The sequence below is a fragment of the Scomber scombrus genome, chromosome 19 (assembly GCF_963691925.1).
Source record: "Scomber scombrus chromosome 19, fScoSco1.1, whole genome shotgun sequence".
Taxonomy (NCBI): domain Eukaryota; kingdom Metazoa; phylum Chordata; class Actinopteri; order Scombriformes; family Scombridae; genus Scomber; species Scomber scombrus.
Window position 1 is genome coordinate 12547592 of NC_084988.1, and position 16454 is coordinate 12564045.

At 38.5% G+C, this 16454-nt stretch overlaps 1 protein-coding gene across 1 annotated transcript in view; it reads left to right on the top strand.

Annotated features, from left to right (window-relative positions):
• The window catches only part of fancm (FA complementation group M), a 42587-nt gene that overhangs the window by 21300 nt on the left and 4833 nt on the right, over positions 1 to 16454 (top strand). Inside the window, exons 5-14 of the mRNA XM_062440865.1 lie at positions 1109 to 1240; positions 3271 to 3403; positions 3609 to 3701; positions 3849 to 3953; positions 4301 to 4479; positions 5301 to 5507; positions 5669 to 5909; positions 5998 to 6146; positions 6706 to 6867; positions 14516 to 16382. Of these exons, the coding sequence (XP_062296849.1) occupies positions 1109 to 1240; positions 3271 to 3403; positions 3609 to 3701; positions 3849 to 3953; positions 4301 to 4479; positions 5301 to 5507; positions 5669 to 5909; positions 5998 to 6146; positions 6706 to 6867; positions 14516 to 16382 (3268 nt within the window). The remainder of the gene's footprint in view (positions 1 to 1108; positions 1241 to 3270; positions 3404 to 3608; positions 3702 to 3848; positions 3954 to 4300; positions 4480 to 5300; positions 5508 to 5668; positions 5910 to 5997; positions 6147 to 6705; positions 6868 to 14515; positions 16383 to 16454) is intronic.

Consider the following 16454-nt stretch of genomic DNA (forward strand, 5'->3'; position numbering starts at 1 on the left):
CATGTAAGAACACATAGAGATAGGTGATATAGCTGTTGATGTTTGCTGAAAGGTCAGGGGAATTAAGGGTTGTTATTTAACCCTTTGCTTTTGTCTTCATAAACTCTTAATACTCGCATTTCCAGCATCCTGAGTTTGAGCAGAAATGGACAGAGAGGCACCTTTCACTTCAAAAGGAAAGCATGATATATCCTTTATTTCTTTTCAGATTAATTACTGTTATTCCAGTAAAACTGTCAGTGTCGTTATATGATATAAAATATGAGTCACCATTATTGGCTTCAAGGGGATTCTTTGGTAGATGGAATAGTGACTGTGAGAAACTATTTTTCTCAAATAGTCAATTCATTTCTATGTACAACTTTGATTCATTGCTCTGAAAGAAAAAAAATCTTTCAGAATTTAACATTTTGTTAAACTATACTCTAAATTTAGTAGTGCCTATATTATTATTTAACTAAACAAAATGATGTACATCATGTGAAAATTGTGAGAATTGTGTGAATGTAGGCTGATGTCATGCAACCTTCTTTTTACATTGTACTACAATTAAGCTTTATTTCCACTCCATGACATAAGCACCATTTGCAGAGCAACACAACTTGTGCTCGTCATCTGTTACAAAATCTTTGTTTTTCTTTTATTAGCAAATTATTGCAAAGGGTGACCCACTTCCTCTTTAAGAGCAAGCTTTTTTTTATTCTGGTCTGTTTCTTGAGCAGCCGTTCCACATAGCTGAAATTGAAATTGTAATGTCCCATTACTTGCAGTCGTGAGGATGAATAGATATTGTAAAAATTGTCTGTTTGACAAATTGTTTCTATCACTCCTCCCATTATTCAGAAATGAGGACAGGAAGAAGAAAAAATAGTGTTATTATGTGTCTCTTGTTGAAGTAGGACTCCTTTTCAGCCTGTGTAAGCCTGTTTACTGGTAGAAGTAACATCTGTGTATCTGTAAGTGGTCACAAAGTGCGTGTGTGTGTGTGAATGTGTGGATGCGCTTTCCAGCTTCATCCCAGCAGGGAATAGCAAATGCATCCCCCCTCCACACAGGAAATGGCCTTTTATTGATGACTTATATATCTGTTTGTTATTCTTCCTGCCAGGTGCTGGACAAGTTCATGTCTCGTCTGGTCCAGAACCGGGTGATGGCACACAAAGACCTGCGGACTCTCACCAAATACCAGCTCATCCTCGCCCGGGATCAGTTTCGCAAGAACCCGCCATCAAACATCAAGGCACGGACTCTGCAGGAATCATTGTGTGCTGTTGTGTGACATACTGTAGTCAATACCGTTTTCTGTTTTCATATGATCACCTTCCTGATTTACTGGCATGCCTTAGATGTGCCCATGCTGTGGAAGATAATCAATCACCCAAGATATCTAGACTGTAGTTAATAAATATGAATGGGTTTTCTGGCCAGGTTTAGATAGCATGTCTATCTACACCGCGTTCCAAATTATTATGCAAATTGAATTTAAGTCTCATAAACATTTAATTTTTCGTTTTTCAATTAAACTCATGGATGGTATTGTGTGTCAGGGCTGTTTGGATCACTGAAATCAATCTCAGACACCTGTGATTATTAGTTTGCCAGGTGAGCCCAATTAAAGGAAAACTACTTAAGAAGGACGTTCCACATTATTAAGCAAACCACAGGTTTCAAGCAATATGGGAAAGAAAAAGGATCTCTCTGCTGGTGAAAAGTGTCAAATAGTGCAATGCCTTGGACAAGGTATGAAAACATTAGATATTTCACGAAAACTTAAGCGTGATCATCGTACTGTGAAGAGGTTTGTGGCTGATTCAGAGCACAGACGGGTTTGTGCAGGTAAAGGCATAATGAGGAAGATTTCTGCCAGACAAATTCATCGGATCAAAAGAGCAGCTGCTAAAATGCCATTACAAAGCAGCAAACAGGTATTTGAAGCTGCTGGTGCCTCTGGAGTCCCGCGAGCCTCAAGGTGTAGGATCCTCCAGAGGCTTGCAGTTGTGCATAAACCTACTATTCGGCCACCCTTAACCAATGCTCACAGGCAAACGGTTGCAGTGGGCCCAGAAATACATGAAGACTCATTTTCAAACAGTCTTGTTTACTGATGAGTGCCGTCCAACCCTGGATGGTCCAGATGGATGGAGTAGTGGATGGTTGGTGAATGGCCACCATGTCCCAACAAAGCTGCAACGTCAACAAGGAGGTGGGGGAGTCATGTTTTGGGCCAAAATCATGGGGAGAGTGCTGGTAGGCCCCTTTAGGGTCCCTGAAGGTGTGAAAATGACCTTGGCCAAGTACATAGAGTTTCTGACTGACCACTTTCTTCCATGGTACAAAAAGAAGAACCGTACCTTCCGTAGCAAAATCATCTGCATGCATGACAATGCACCATCTCATGCTGCAAAGAATACCTCTGTGTCACTGGCTGCTATGGGCATAAAAGGAGAGAAACTCATGGTGTGGCCCCCATCCTCCCCAGACCTCAACCCTATTGAGAACCTTTGGAGCATCCTCAAGCAAGATATCTATGAGGGTGGGAGGCAGTTCACATCAAAACAGCAGCTCTGGGAGGTTATTCTGACATCCTGCAAAGACATTCAAGCAGAAACTGTCCAGAAACTCATAAGTTCAATGGATGCAAGAATTGTGAAGGTGATATCACAGAAGGGTTCCTATGTTAACATGTAACTTGGCCTGTTAGGATGTTTTTGATTGAAATAGATTATGATTTCAGTAAATATGACCTAATGCTGCAAATTCAACAAATGACCATTTTCAGTTCTTGTGTTGTGCATAATAATTTGGAACAGTGCATTTGGAGTTATTTATTTTAGAAATAAATACTGTTATCATTGTGAGGTTTGTTCAATAAAATTTGAATTCCGCTCTAACGGTTGATGACTTGAAAATTATACTGACTGTCATTTGCATTGACTATTTAGGAAAATCAGAGAAAAATATCATTTGCATAACAATTTGGAACGCGGTGTAATGAAGCATTACAGTATTTATATTTAGGGAGAGTACATTAAATGAGACTACAATTTAAATACAACGATTCATTAGGTTAAATATATTACATTTTAATTGCAAATGACAGTTATTGATTAACATATTTTTAAATACAGGATAAAATATGTTATTGGAACCACTCATAAAGCTCATAACTTAAATAATTTGTTATTTTTTAATTATTGTTTAAACATTTTTAATCAATTTCATAATTTCAATGTCTCACGGACTCAATGGACTCACATGCTCTCTCTACAGGGGCCTCAGCAGGGAATGCTGGAGGGTGACTTTGCCCTTTGCATCAGCCTGTACCACGGCTATGAGCTGCTCATGCAGATGGGGCTCCGATCGCTCTTCTTTTACATCCAGGGAATTATGGATGGGTCCAAAGGTCAGTCACCCCACCTCCAGGTTTTAAGGTTATATATCTGCACAAACAGCTGGGATGAAGAAGAGGATGTTTCTTCCTCACATATCTCATCTTATCAAACACTTTAATACCCAACATTCTTAATTCTTTATACTTGATACATACTTGATTTACTTTGTAAAACACATGCCTGATGTGAAGGCTCTCTCTCCTTTGTTTGGTTCAGAGATGACCAGGGCCAGAAATGAGCTGCACAGGACTCCCACCTTCATGGACCTTTACCATGAGATGGAGGCAATGTTTGTGAAACCATCTGCTGGTACCTGAGCACTCATTCATATCATATCATGTCTGGATTCTATTTCTCCCCAACTCAGAGAAAATGCCTCAGTTTAAAAGCAAATATAGCAGATAATATATTTACAGCCTCTGTTTAAATAACCTCTTCTATGATCAACACTTCTAGGTCCGGATGAGCCATTCATTTACAGTCACCCCAAACTGGAAAAACTGGAGGAGGTGGTGCTGCAGCACTTCAGACTGTGGGCTGACAGCTCAGCAGACAATAATGGTAATGATATGCTGTGACTCATACACTCATTGAGTTCAAGCTGAAATCTGCAATTCTTCTGAAGCTCCAACTAGATCAAAGAGACATCATGTAGCAAGGCATAAAACGATGTTTAATTTGGTTGCTATGGAGATTTACCTTGTGAAAGGTTTCTCTGGAGGATCCTATGCCTGTAGCTTATATATATCAATATATGTAAAATTAGAGAGGATCACAGAACAAAGCATTCAAGCAACTGAATCAAACAAGCATACTGTGTGTTGAAGCACTGTGAAAAAATTGGCTTGTGGTTACTGAAGGACTTTTTATTGTCTCATTTGTGTCTTGCCTCTCTTATTTATTTCCAGGTTCTCATCCTCAAGAAGTAAGCACCCGTGTGATGATCTTTTCGTCATTCCGTGAGAGTGTACAGGAGATCGCAGCCATGTTGAATTGCCATGCTCCGCTGATCAGGGTCATGACGTTTATGGGGCAAGCCTCAGCGGGGAAGGGAGTCAAAGGTTTTACCCAAAAGGAACAACTTGAGGTAGAGACTATGTTCCCTTTTTTATACATTTTTACTAAAGAGATATCAAAACAAATACTTAAGTTTATATTTTGACTTTTTGGAAATCATCTGTACAACAAATATTGCCCAGCAATAAACTTATAGTTGAGAGTGTCTGATTATTTCCTGCTTCAATGTAACACAGAAAGTTGAGTTCAAAGTCTTAAAAGCTTAGAAAACAATAACAGTGGGAAATAACTGCGTTGTCAGTGATATGAGGATGTCAAAAACAAAAAAAAGAGAGGACATTAAAATTTCAGCAACAACTGTCACAATACTTTTATAGTGAGAAAGATTTGTATCATTTGGAAATTCAGATATTATTTAAAACTTTTCTTATTTTCTCCTTTTTGGGGCCACGTTCAATTTTCAAGTTGACGGGTCTCATTTAAATCTCATATAGTGGTGCTACAGGAGTGTACTGTGCAAAACAAACAAAAGAAATATCTGTGCTTCATTGATTTTATTGCTGGTTGCCTAGCATTGTAATTTATCTCTGCAGAGTGTTTGTGCCATTTCCTCTAAATAAATAATGCTTGTATGGCATTGTACATTTGGGTTGCTATAGACATTTCAATGTCTGCAGCAAATAGACCAGATGTAACTCTGTTCCAAAGGGGCATTTACTTAGAACATGTACACAAAAACCTCCACTTGTACTGAGCACAGTATGTACATACTGCAACACCAACCGTATACATCTAGGCAGACACATGAGATTAGCATGACAACATAAGATGGACAGATTTAAATGCTTCTGCTATTTATAGCTTCAGGTCCACGGTTCTCTTCTGTTTTAGGTAGTGCAAAAGTTCCGACAAGGAGGCTTCAACACACTGGTGTCGACCTGTGTCGGGGAGGAGGGGCTGGATATCGGAGAGGTGGACCTCATTGTTTGCTTCGATGCACAGAAGAATCCCATCCGCCTGGTGCAGCGAATGGGACGTACTGGACGTAAACGGAAGGGACGTATCGTCATCATCCTGGCTGAGGGACGTGAGGAGAGGGTGAGTATCGCATCTAAAAACAATGAAGACGAACTGACCTTCAGCTGAAAAGTTTGACGCACTATGCATTTCATTACTCCGTGTTCAACAAGCTCAGAGTTGGTTAGCCAACCTCTCGGATAGACTACCTAAAGCACAAATTTAACTCTTGTTTCTCTCAGACTTACAACCAGAGCCAGAGCAACAAACGCAGTATTTACAAGTCAATCGTTGGCAAGAAAAGTGGGTTCCACATGTACCCCAACAGTCCCCGTATGCTGCCCGAGGGGGTGAACCCCACCCTGCATAAGATGCACATTACCTGTGGCCAGTTTGACCACCAGGAGAACAGCAGGCGGTCTATCAGGGGTAGACGATCACACTCTGAGGGTCGGGCCTCCCTCATCCACCCTCAAAATCTGAGTAAGGCATTTTACAAACAACATTCCAGTTTCCTTAATTGGGAAAACTGGACATGGGTCACTGAGTATGTGTATGTATGTTTTTGTAGTTCGGCAGGGCAGTGCAATGTGCAATGGTTTTCTGAGCAGCACAGAGTATTCACTGTGGGCGTCCAGCATGAGGCTGGAGGAAGATGAAGCTCATCCAACCTTGAAGCAGTCACACTTCATGTCCCTGCCCAGTGATCCACCACCTCAGGTTTGTCTCTTCTTTTTCTTCTTTTATTGTCTATTTTTTCTTTCTCTCTCTTTTTTTCTTGTTTGAGAAATATGGAAAACAATGTATATTAAATAAAGAGGAAGCTGTTGTGAACCCATTTAGAGGCTAGCATACACACCCATGCCATGAAACCCACATGTATGTTTTTTTAATTATTATCCTATAACAATGAAATAATACATTAAAAATAAAATGTGCTTTTTGTCCATAGTTTACAGAAGCGATATGTTTGCAGTGTGCATGGCAAAATAATATGACGGGATGTTTGGCCTAGATTTGATTTTACATCTTGCTGCCATCTTGGACATTACTGGACTGATTTGCTGACTCCTGCCACAGAGATTGTTTGGAGCCATTAATGGTTCTGCATCTTCATGCAAGGTGGCAGCTGCTTAATTTGTAGTGATTTCAGGTGGCTACATTTTAAACCCACGGTTGGAAAGTTACATGTAAAAAAGCTGTGCAAGGACCCTTCTATCTTCCCTTTTGTGTGTCATTTGTTTATATTTTTATGACATCATTTCATGTTATGAAGGAGGAAGTTTCCAAAAGTGGACCGCCATCCAGAGAGCTGTCACTGTGGGAATGGAGACACTGGCAGCACAAAGCACTTCCAACCCATGTTGTCGATCACTCCCTCCGCTGCCAGAACTTCATTAAGGTGATGGGGCTCATAGATGCCATGAGAGAGGAAAATGAGGTGAGAACAAGTCCTGGTTTGTTCATAAAAAGTGAACTTGAATGCGTTTAGAGCTTATTAAATCAATCGCTTTACCATCGAAGCAGCACGGATTCAAAGTAGTCACCAATTAATCAAATTAATCAAATTACTTCAAACGTCATGCTTAATTCTTGCCTTGTTTTTCGTAAAAGAGAGAAAGTAGTAATATTTATGCCAGGGAACACCAAACTTTCTAAACCAGGCTGAAAGGAGTCAGCTGAGTTGCATGTGAACATTTGATTACGATCTGTGTTGAGTCACCACATTCATTGTTTAGACCTGGAAGGCAAATTCCTGGCATGATAAACAAGCTCCATGGCGTAATTGTGGTTTTAGCAAAAGAAAAATAAAACAACAAAAAAAACCATTGATACTGCTTTTCTTTTTTTTCTTATTTTAGCTTGTTGATCATGATCATTTCCTGTGCTTCTGCATCCTATCGTGTGATCAACATTTTTTTTTTAATGTGTGACAAAATACTTTTATAGAGAGGCTATTTGTTCTCTCCCAAGCTGCTGTAAGTGCAAAAAAAATTTCAGCTTTCTTTTCATATGTTTTTTTCTGACCTAGTAGCAGCTAGGTTCGTGGTCTTTGCTGCTGATTGATAGTAATCTTGTTTTTGTGGTTGGTTGATTGGATCAGTTATATCAGCGACGTCATCAGATCTACTATAACTAGTCACACAACAGTTAGATTGAAGCAACAGAACCTCTCTATCCAGGAAGACTTTCGAAAGGATTATATGTTTTACAATATAAGCAATGTCAGACGGGCAATCTAACCACTTTCTGATCTTGTGTCCATTTAGCCAGTCTCTAATCACCTCCACGTATCTCACACACTATTGACGAGTACATATGCTCCAGACTTCCTCATCTCACCATCTGCTATTTCACAAGATTGTGCCAGCGATAAGACCCCTGAATTTGGTCAAATCCTTGAAATTGGGTCGGAGATTATGGTAAAACTAACCATTGGCTGAACACAAAGTGTGGTCTTATTACCTTTTTTTCTCCACCATGAGTCTTTACCATACTAGGAAAGGAGAGAATTAGCCCACCTGTAAAAACAAAACAGGTTTACAGGGCAAGATGGCAGCTAATGTCTGGTGTGTCTCAAAAAAGAAGACTTAAATTCAAAATATATAGTTGTACAGAGATGTGGCAGAGATACAGTAGTAGGTTTTCATTTTTTGCAGGTGAAACTGTGCGTTAGATTTATTTCATATACTGTAAATTATCCCATAATGCTTCACTCGAAAGCACTCAGTTTTGTTTTGTTTTTTTTACTAATAATTAATGTAAAGAAATGTTTAATCTGGATCCACATCATTTTACCCGTAGATAAAGTTTGGAGATATGCTTCAGGTTTTTTATTCAAAAAAGTTCTGTAGTTTGAGAGAAAGAGTTTTGAATGTTTTTCATATCTCACAATAATAAGAAATAATCTTTTAAAACCCTGTATTTGTATCTGCACCAAAAACAAATCACTTTTTTATCAATAGCCCAACGTTCCACAAAAGTAAGTTAAAATCTGCTTTTTTAAATCTGAAATTCAAACTGAGAAATAGGGAATAAATTGTGTGTTATTTATGCAACATGTCCAGGAAAAAGGCATTTCTTGATTAAATAAGCCAGTCAGTTTTTGTTTTGTGTGTTTTTTTTTTTTTTCACAAATCTTTCTCCTCCTGCAGCATATTGGGGTTTTCCTCTGATATAACAGACCCACATTTCTCCATAACATTCTGTAAACATGTTCTGATAAACTTACATTCTGTTTAGTGATGATGAATTTAATCTATTCTAGCCCATGCACAGTAGACATTTATGGTCTTCGTAAACAGACACATAAACATTCACATTAACAGACCAGCGGCCGCTCTCCCAGCTGGGCTCCACACTCATCGTATTCTGTGAGGGAGAGTTAGCCGAGGCTAACTCACATGGCCTAAATTTACAGAGACCTTCTGACCTTGTCGCTGAAGAAACATCAGACGGGAACAAAAGAGAAAGAAAAAGCATCAAAATGAAAGGCCAAACTTAACATTTCTTTCACACATCTTTCTCACACATATCCCCCTTGCCTTAATAGCCTAACACTGCAGAAGCCATTATTCTCCTTTTGAAGTCATTTTCTGTCTGGGTGAGTTCAAAAGCATGCTGTGTTTTGCCTCTTTCTCTTTATGATGGAGAGACACAGAACAGGCAGGCAGACAGGCCTCTCCAGTCATTATGTAACCATTCTCTGAACTGTTACATAAAGCCAGGAAGTTGGAATTAGGTCAGGCTGTGATGGCCCAGATATACAGCGCGCTGTGCTGAGGAAACAAGAGAGCAGGAGATCGAAAAACAGAGGCAAAAAAAGTAAATAAATGAAAAACAAATTTTTAAAAACAGTTTTAAAAAACTATTTTATACAGAATAGCTTAAATGTGATCGTGTTTGAGTTGTTTAAAGCCTGCAACATACTGCAAGATAGTTCCCGATAAATCACATTTACATGTTAGAGTTTATTCACACTTGCATTTGCATTAATCTAAACAAAGACAAAGATATGTATATATATATATATATGTGTGTATATATATATATATATATATACATATATATATATATATATATATATATATATATATATATATATATATATATATATATATATATATATATATATATATATATATATATATATATATATATATATATATATATATATATATGTGTATATATATATATATATATATGTATATATATGTATATATATATTTTTGTCCCTATATATATTAGGGACAAAAATGTCATTGCAACTCAATGACGTGTTGAAATGTTATGTCTCACATTTTATTCATGCTTATTGTTGAAGCTTGACAGTGTTGCATGTCGGGTACATGTATAAACAGAATGGAAGACATACTCATCCTTTTCCCTGGGATCATTATTTTATTTTTTATTTATCCAGATTAAGTTATTCTTGAATAGAGCTTCAACAATTAGTTGATCGACAATTGATCTGCCATTTTTGTCATAATTAATTAGTCTCTTTTGTTACTTTTCAAGGAAAACTCCTTAACTGATTCTAGCATATCAAATATGTGGGTTTGATTGTTTTTTCTTTAATATATGATAGAAAACTGAGTATCTTTGGGTTTTTTGACTGTTGGTTGAATAAAACATCTCTCTGTTTTTCAGATTTTATATACGGAACAGTTAATTTAGAAAATGATCTGCAGATTAATCGACAATTGAAACAAGTTAGTTGTCATCCTATTCTCAAGTTGTCATATCAGGGCCTTTAAGTTGAAATTCACCTGCAAATCCAAGCGATTTGCAGCCAAACTTGTAGCAAGTATTGCTAACGTTTTCTCTAATGAGTATAGTTTGCAGGTATTGTGCCTTTTGAATGAGTACAGCTGGGATGGTCAATGGATCAGCGTCTAGCAATTTGAGGACAAAGAAACTCCTGAAACGTGATTCTTACCCTGAGCCGTTGCATGTTTGAAAACAAAGTCATGGAGACTGATTAATACGGATGATGAATTCTTTGTGTGTGCTCATGAGCATCAAATTTGTATGATTATTGTAGTGCAGTGAGATAATCAACAGAGTGGAGTTTCCACTTTGCTGCTTCCTCATCCTGTCCGAACAACACAAAGCCTTTGACCGCTCCAGCATCTGCAGCGCTCTGTCGTCATAGTCATCAAGTTTATTTTGGTCCGCAGCATCTCTAGATCCAGAGACTTAATCTGATCATTAATTAATTGCATGGTGGAGGTTAAGGTTAATCCTGTGTGAATCAAGTTTTATTCTTTATTTTTCAGGATAGGGTGTCAAAACTCACTAGAGACAAGATATTAGAACATTTCTTCAAAGGAGGAGCATGAAAATGGATTTCCCTAACGTCTTAGTAGTGTGACTAAGACCTTGCAGGCATAAAAGCCTTGGTTCCATGTTTTCATCAGGATTGTGATGTTGAAGGGCACGCTGTGGCGTTGCTCTGTGCAAAGTGGACCACTATGAGCTTGTGTCTGAGGGATGCAGGAGTATTAAGGATTTGTATAAGATGGATTACCCTTTTAAAAAATGTGATTTATTTCTCCGATTTGGGGTAATACTTTCACAATATTTCACAATACTAACTTGAGAGAATGTTATGTAGCTGAGGTAAAAATTCCTCTCTCTTTCTTGTTTAAAAAAAACAATAAAATTGTAATTAATGGGACAAATCAATTCCATCTTTAAAGGCGCAATCCACGATCAAAACACAACCACTCCAAAACTGACTGAAAGGTGTTTCATTACAAAAACTAATGTTAGATAACCAAATCTATGTTGTTAATGTTTTATGCTGATACAAATGTGTTTACTTGAGTAATGATTATAAACACAGGTGTAAACAGGACTACAGTATATTTTTCAATCTTGATCATCTAAGGAAAACACTATATCTTTTTTTTTTTTTTTTTAATTCAAACCACAAAATTGATTAAAATGTATCTTTTCTATTTTCATATTTTTTGTGAAATATGCCACTAATTGACATGGTCAGAACATACAGGTTTGGATTGTGGATCGTAACAACCCTATGGTAACAACACTGCAAAAACTGATTTCTAAGAAATTAAAAAAAGACTTGTTTGTCTAACTAAAGCATTACGCAACGTAGTCCAATGTATGAAGAGATATATGTTCTAGTGTTGCTCATTCACTGAAGTCATATAGTTATTTAAGACAATGAACTTGTCAATCCCTTGTGCTGTCCTTACATTATATGTGCTTTTGATTGCAAACATAATTGTATAACAGAAATTGTATTAACTTTATATCCTCTCAAATGAATCTCACACACAATGTTCACTGTAACAACTGATATATCTGTCTGCTACACGCTGAACATTTCATAAGCTTGTTTGAATAAGTATGTTGGCAAACAAACTCACCGAGACCATAATAGCGTGCTGATTAGGCGAGATAGACGCGAGTGAACAATAAAAAAAAGCAGGTGACACACTACCCTTCATACTGGCACCAGGTTTTAAAGTAAAGACCTGTTGAATCGAAGTACAGTACATTACTGATTTATATTATTAAAATTACAAAACTAGCTCAGCTGCACAATTAATCAAAAGTAAATTAATTGAAAACATGTTTAATAAAAAGAAAACTGCAGTTGTACAGTTAATGGACCCGTGTCATGAAACGACAAAGCAGCGTCCCACAAACTCCATATTTGTGGCCTGTCATGCATTAAGCTGAGCTGTCTGCACTAATGCTCAGTTTTATAACAGAATAAAGGGTGAAACAGGCACTTTTTCATGTGAATCATCACACATTTCTTGTGGATCGTAACAACACTGCAAAAACAGATTTCTAAGAAAGTAAAAAAAAGACTTGTTTCAAGAAAATTAGACTTATTTTTTGTCTAAATAGAAAAATAATCTTGTCAAGCATTTTTTACATAAGAAAACATGTCTTATTTTAAGAAAATATATCTCATTTTTTCTTAATAAGTTTTGCCAGCTAATATCAAGCTATATTTAACCAGTAACAAGGTAAGGCAATAGATTACACATTATTCAAGCAAAGGCACAATATTGTTTTCCTTATTTTAAGACAGGGCTATTCTTAAAACAATAATTCTAAGAAATGACAATGATAACGTTATTTATTCAAATATTGTTAGGATATGACAAAGGGGGGCTGGGAATGGTGGAGCAGAGCAGGCAGCAGTGCAGGGCGAAGGAGGATCCACGATCCAAACAGACAAACAGCAGACAAGAACGAGGCCGGTGTGGTGACCTGCATTGGTGAACGATCTGGCAGAGAACTGGAGACATGAACCAAGGCTTTATACTGCTGTGGCGTGTAGAGTTGATTAGTAGATCAACAAAAGGAAAACACAGGGAAGAGGGGAAATATAGCTGACTTCCTAACAATTATAATAATAGATAAGTAGTAGTTAAGTAGATATATTTTTCCATCTGGTTTTGTTGTTCGATGAAACAAGTAATGATGTTAAAATAGTTCTGTTTTGTTTGGATTGTGTTATGGGACAGTTCAGACATGTAAATATTTTTCAGTGAAAAGACTCACCTGCATTGAGAAGTGCTGAGTGCTAAAGTGTTAATTACTGCTCCTGTGTTAGCTGTACAGAGTGTGACGCCTGCAAGCTGTTCAGTGTTTTCCCCTGATTTGTTTGTCTAACGAAAGCATTATGCAAGGTAGTCCAATATGTGAAGAGATATATGTTCTAGTGTTGCTCATTCACTGAAGTCATATAGTTATTTAAGACAATGAACTTGTCAATCCCTTGTGCTGTCCTTACATTATATGTGCTTTTGATTGCAAACATAATTGTATAACAGAAATTGTATTAACTTTATATCCTCTCAAATGAATCTCACACACAATGTTCACTGGAACAACTGATATATCTGTCTGCTACACGCTGAACATTTCATAAGCTTGTTTGAATAAGTATGTTGGCAAACAAACTCACTGGGACCATAATAGCGTGCTGATTAGGCGAGATAGACGCGAGTGAACAATACAAAAAGCAGGTGACACACTACCCTTCATACTGGCACCAGAAAGTAAAGTAAAGACCTGTTGAATCGAAGTACAGTACATTACTGATTATTTTATTAAAATTACAAAACTAGCTCAGCTGCACAATTAATCAAAAGTAAATTAATTGAAAACATATTTAATAAAAAGAAAACTGCAGTTGTACAGTTAATGGACCTGTGTCATGAAATGACAAAGCAGCGTCCCACAAACTCCATATTTGTGGCCTATCATGCATTAAGCTGAGCTGTCTGCACTAATGCTCAGTTTTACAACAGAATAAAGGGTGAAACAGGCAGTTTTTCATGTGAATCATCACAAATGTTTCTAAGCAAAACAACTTGATTTAATACATTGACACAAGGTCCTCTCTCATCAGGTTTGATTTTATCTTTATAGGATAAAAAGCATTTTGTTTTCCACATTAATTCTGTCCTTCTTTTCCGATCTCAGTTAAACACCATCTTTTCATTTTCCTCTCTCTGTACAATGAGCCTCTTCATCCTGCTGGTCACAGGTTCGATAGCACCATGCTGGTCTAAGCAGGACACCACTCTAGATGAATCACTTCCAGGTCATATGGTTTGCACAGATGACAGGTGTTTAACGATTAGGATGTATGTGCTTGTGCGTAAGACAAAGAACAGAAGGAAAAGGGAGAGATTTTTTAATCTTAGTATTATTAAGTAAGCGAGAGAAAAATAGTGGCTTTTTAAAAATGTTGTGCAAGGGAACAGTGTCTAATTACAAAATGTTCCCGTGTCAGTCTTCCTCGAAATTTTGGGGAAAACAAATAAATGGGATGTTACATCAGAATTTATGTGTGCTCAGTGTGTGACTGCAATGTGATGTCTCTTCACAGGGTATTTCCTGATTAGATTACTGTATGAACATGAACTGACAAGCTGTTTTAGTGGGGAATTGGCTGCCTAAAAATATTGTGTCATAAAAGGGTTGGAAAGTCCAGAGGCTGATTAAAGCTCCCTGACCTTGCCATCACCCGCAGAGGAATCTTTTCTTACACAAACTCTTTTCTTTGTTTGTCTTCCTGTTTATCTCTTCAGGGGGAATGCCGCTATGAACAGGAGCTTCTTCCTTACCTCAGTGCCGATGGGCACGTGATGAGCGATCAGACAGAAAAGAAGAAGAGACAGAGAAGCACAAAAACCAATCCCAGAACTGCCAGCAACAAATCCAAACCATCTCACAAGTCGCTGTCTGATCTGGAATGCATCGATGAGGAAACTACACGAGGAATGGATTTCATTTTTACATCGGTCTCGAAAAAACATAAGCCTCTTGTTGAACATGAGAACAAGAAACCTCATGATGACCTCAGAGGTCACGCAATTTGTACACTTCAGTCAAACAATGACTGTCCAGTCACTGATGTGAATGATGACTGTGCTTTTGTTAGTGAGGACAACACAAAAGCAGAGTGTACAGGGAGAGATACACTTAATTTAAACAATATTTCACAGGTGTTCACTAGAATCGATGAGACGGAACCTGATCTAGATGAAGATGTTGAACTTCAGGCCATGTTCTATCTTCCGAAATGGGATTTAGTGCCTCCCTCCTCCACCAAACTCCTCCCAGGAAGAGATGAGGGTCTTAAGGCCATCCTGGCCAATGTGGCAGATCTCCTGTCCCGATCACCACCACTGCTCACTGTAGACATAGATGCTGCCATGGCCTCCCCATCACCTCCTCCCTCTCCTCAGCGGGTGCAGGGGCCTCTTCAACCGTTCCAGGTCAGTTTCACCTTGGATATGGACAACAACGACGACAATGATGATGATGAAGTAATGATGAGTGACGCTGACGATGCTGACGGGTGTTTAGTGGAAAAAGAGGACAACAAAATCTGTCATAATAGGCAGTCTGTCAACAGGGGCAGCACAGCAGCCGACAGTCCGACCTGGGATGAGGTTTTTGATGAAGAAGAGCGTGAGAGTCATGACGGCATGGAGATCGATGATGAAATGTGCAATGATGTACTAAAAGAACAGGCTGGCGAAGAAGCAGATAAGGGTGGTGGCAAAAGTGAGGAAACAGAGAATTATTGGGAAGGTGTGAGGGGTGATGTTAGGGATGAGAGCATGGATCTTTTTGAGGATGACGAAGCTTTTCTGCAGATGACTATCCCAGAAATCCCCACCCCTGAACACAGTGTCATGCCCAGAACACCCCCCAGTGCTGAGGATAATTCTAAAAGCACAAAAAATATGTTAAAAACTTCAGATACGTGTACTAATCCATGTAGCACTACAGTCTCAACTGACACTCATGTGACTCAGGACACAATCACCCATAACATTACAGAGACAGAACATCACACACACACAGCAGCACCAAATAAACATGCAACAGACAAGGCAATTACAAGTCACTGTAAATCTCCTACAATGCAACAAAATGCTGAGTCATTTGACAACTCCCGTGACTACTTTCCTGTCAACTTTGACCTGGGGTATACACTGGAGGACTCTGACGAGGAGGAGGATGTAGTGGTCGTTCCTGCCCCATGTACCTCCCCCAACCCTAAAAAGCAGGCTGACCCCACAGTGTCTTTGCCTGGCATCTCGAAGTCGTCCACTCCTTACAACAGCTTCCACAGACCTAAACATTACAGCGAATGCAAATTATCTACATCGGAAAGCACATCAGAGCACAGGAAGACAGAAATGTCCTCTCTTCTGATTTCACCTTTGGTCTCTAAAGATGGCCCGCTTCCATCTCCAATCACATCACCAGAAGCAAGGCGGATGCTCATGTCAGGTCCAGCTGGGCCTCGCACCCCATCTTCGCCCTCCATCTTGAAGCGGAGACGACCAGAAGGTTGGACCACCGAGGCAGAGACAGGGCCTGACACGGAAAAGAGCTCACGCCAAGAACTTGTGTTTGTGTCCGACTTTTCTCTTCATCCAGGTTTGTTTTATCTTCAAAAGGTACTTTTTTAAAAGATCATGCTTTGTTAAGTTGGAACATTTCATTTCTCTC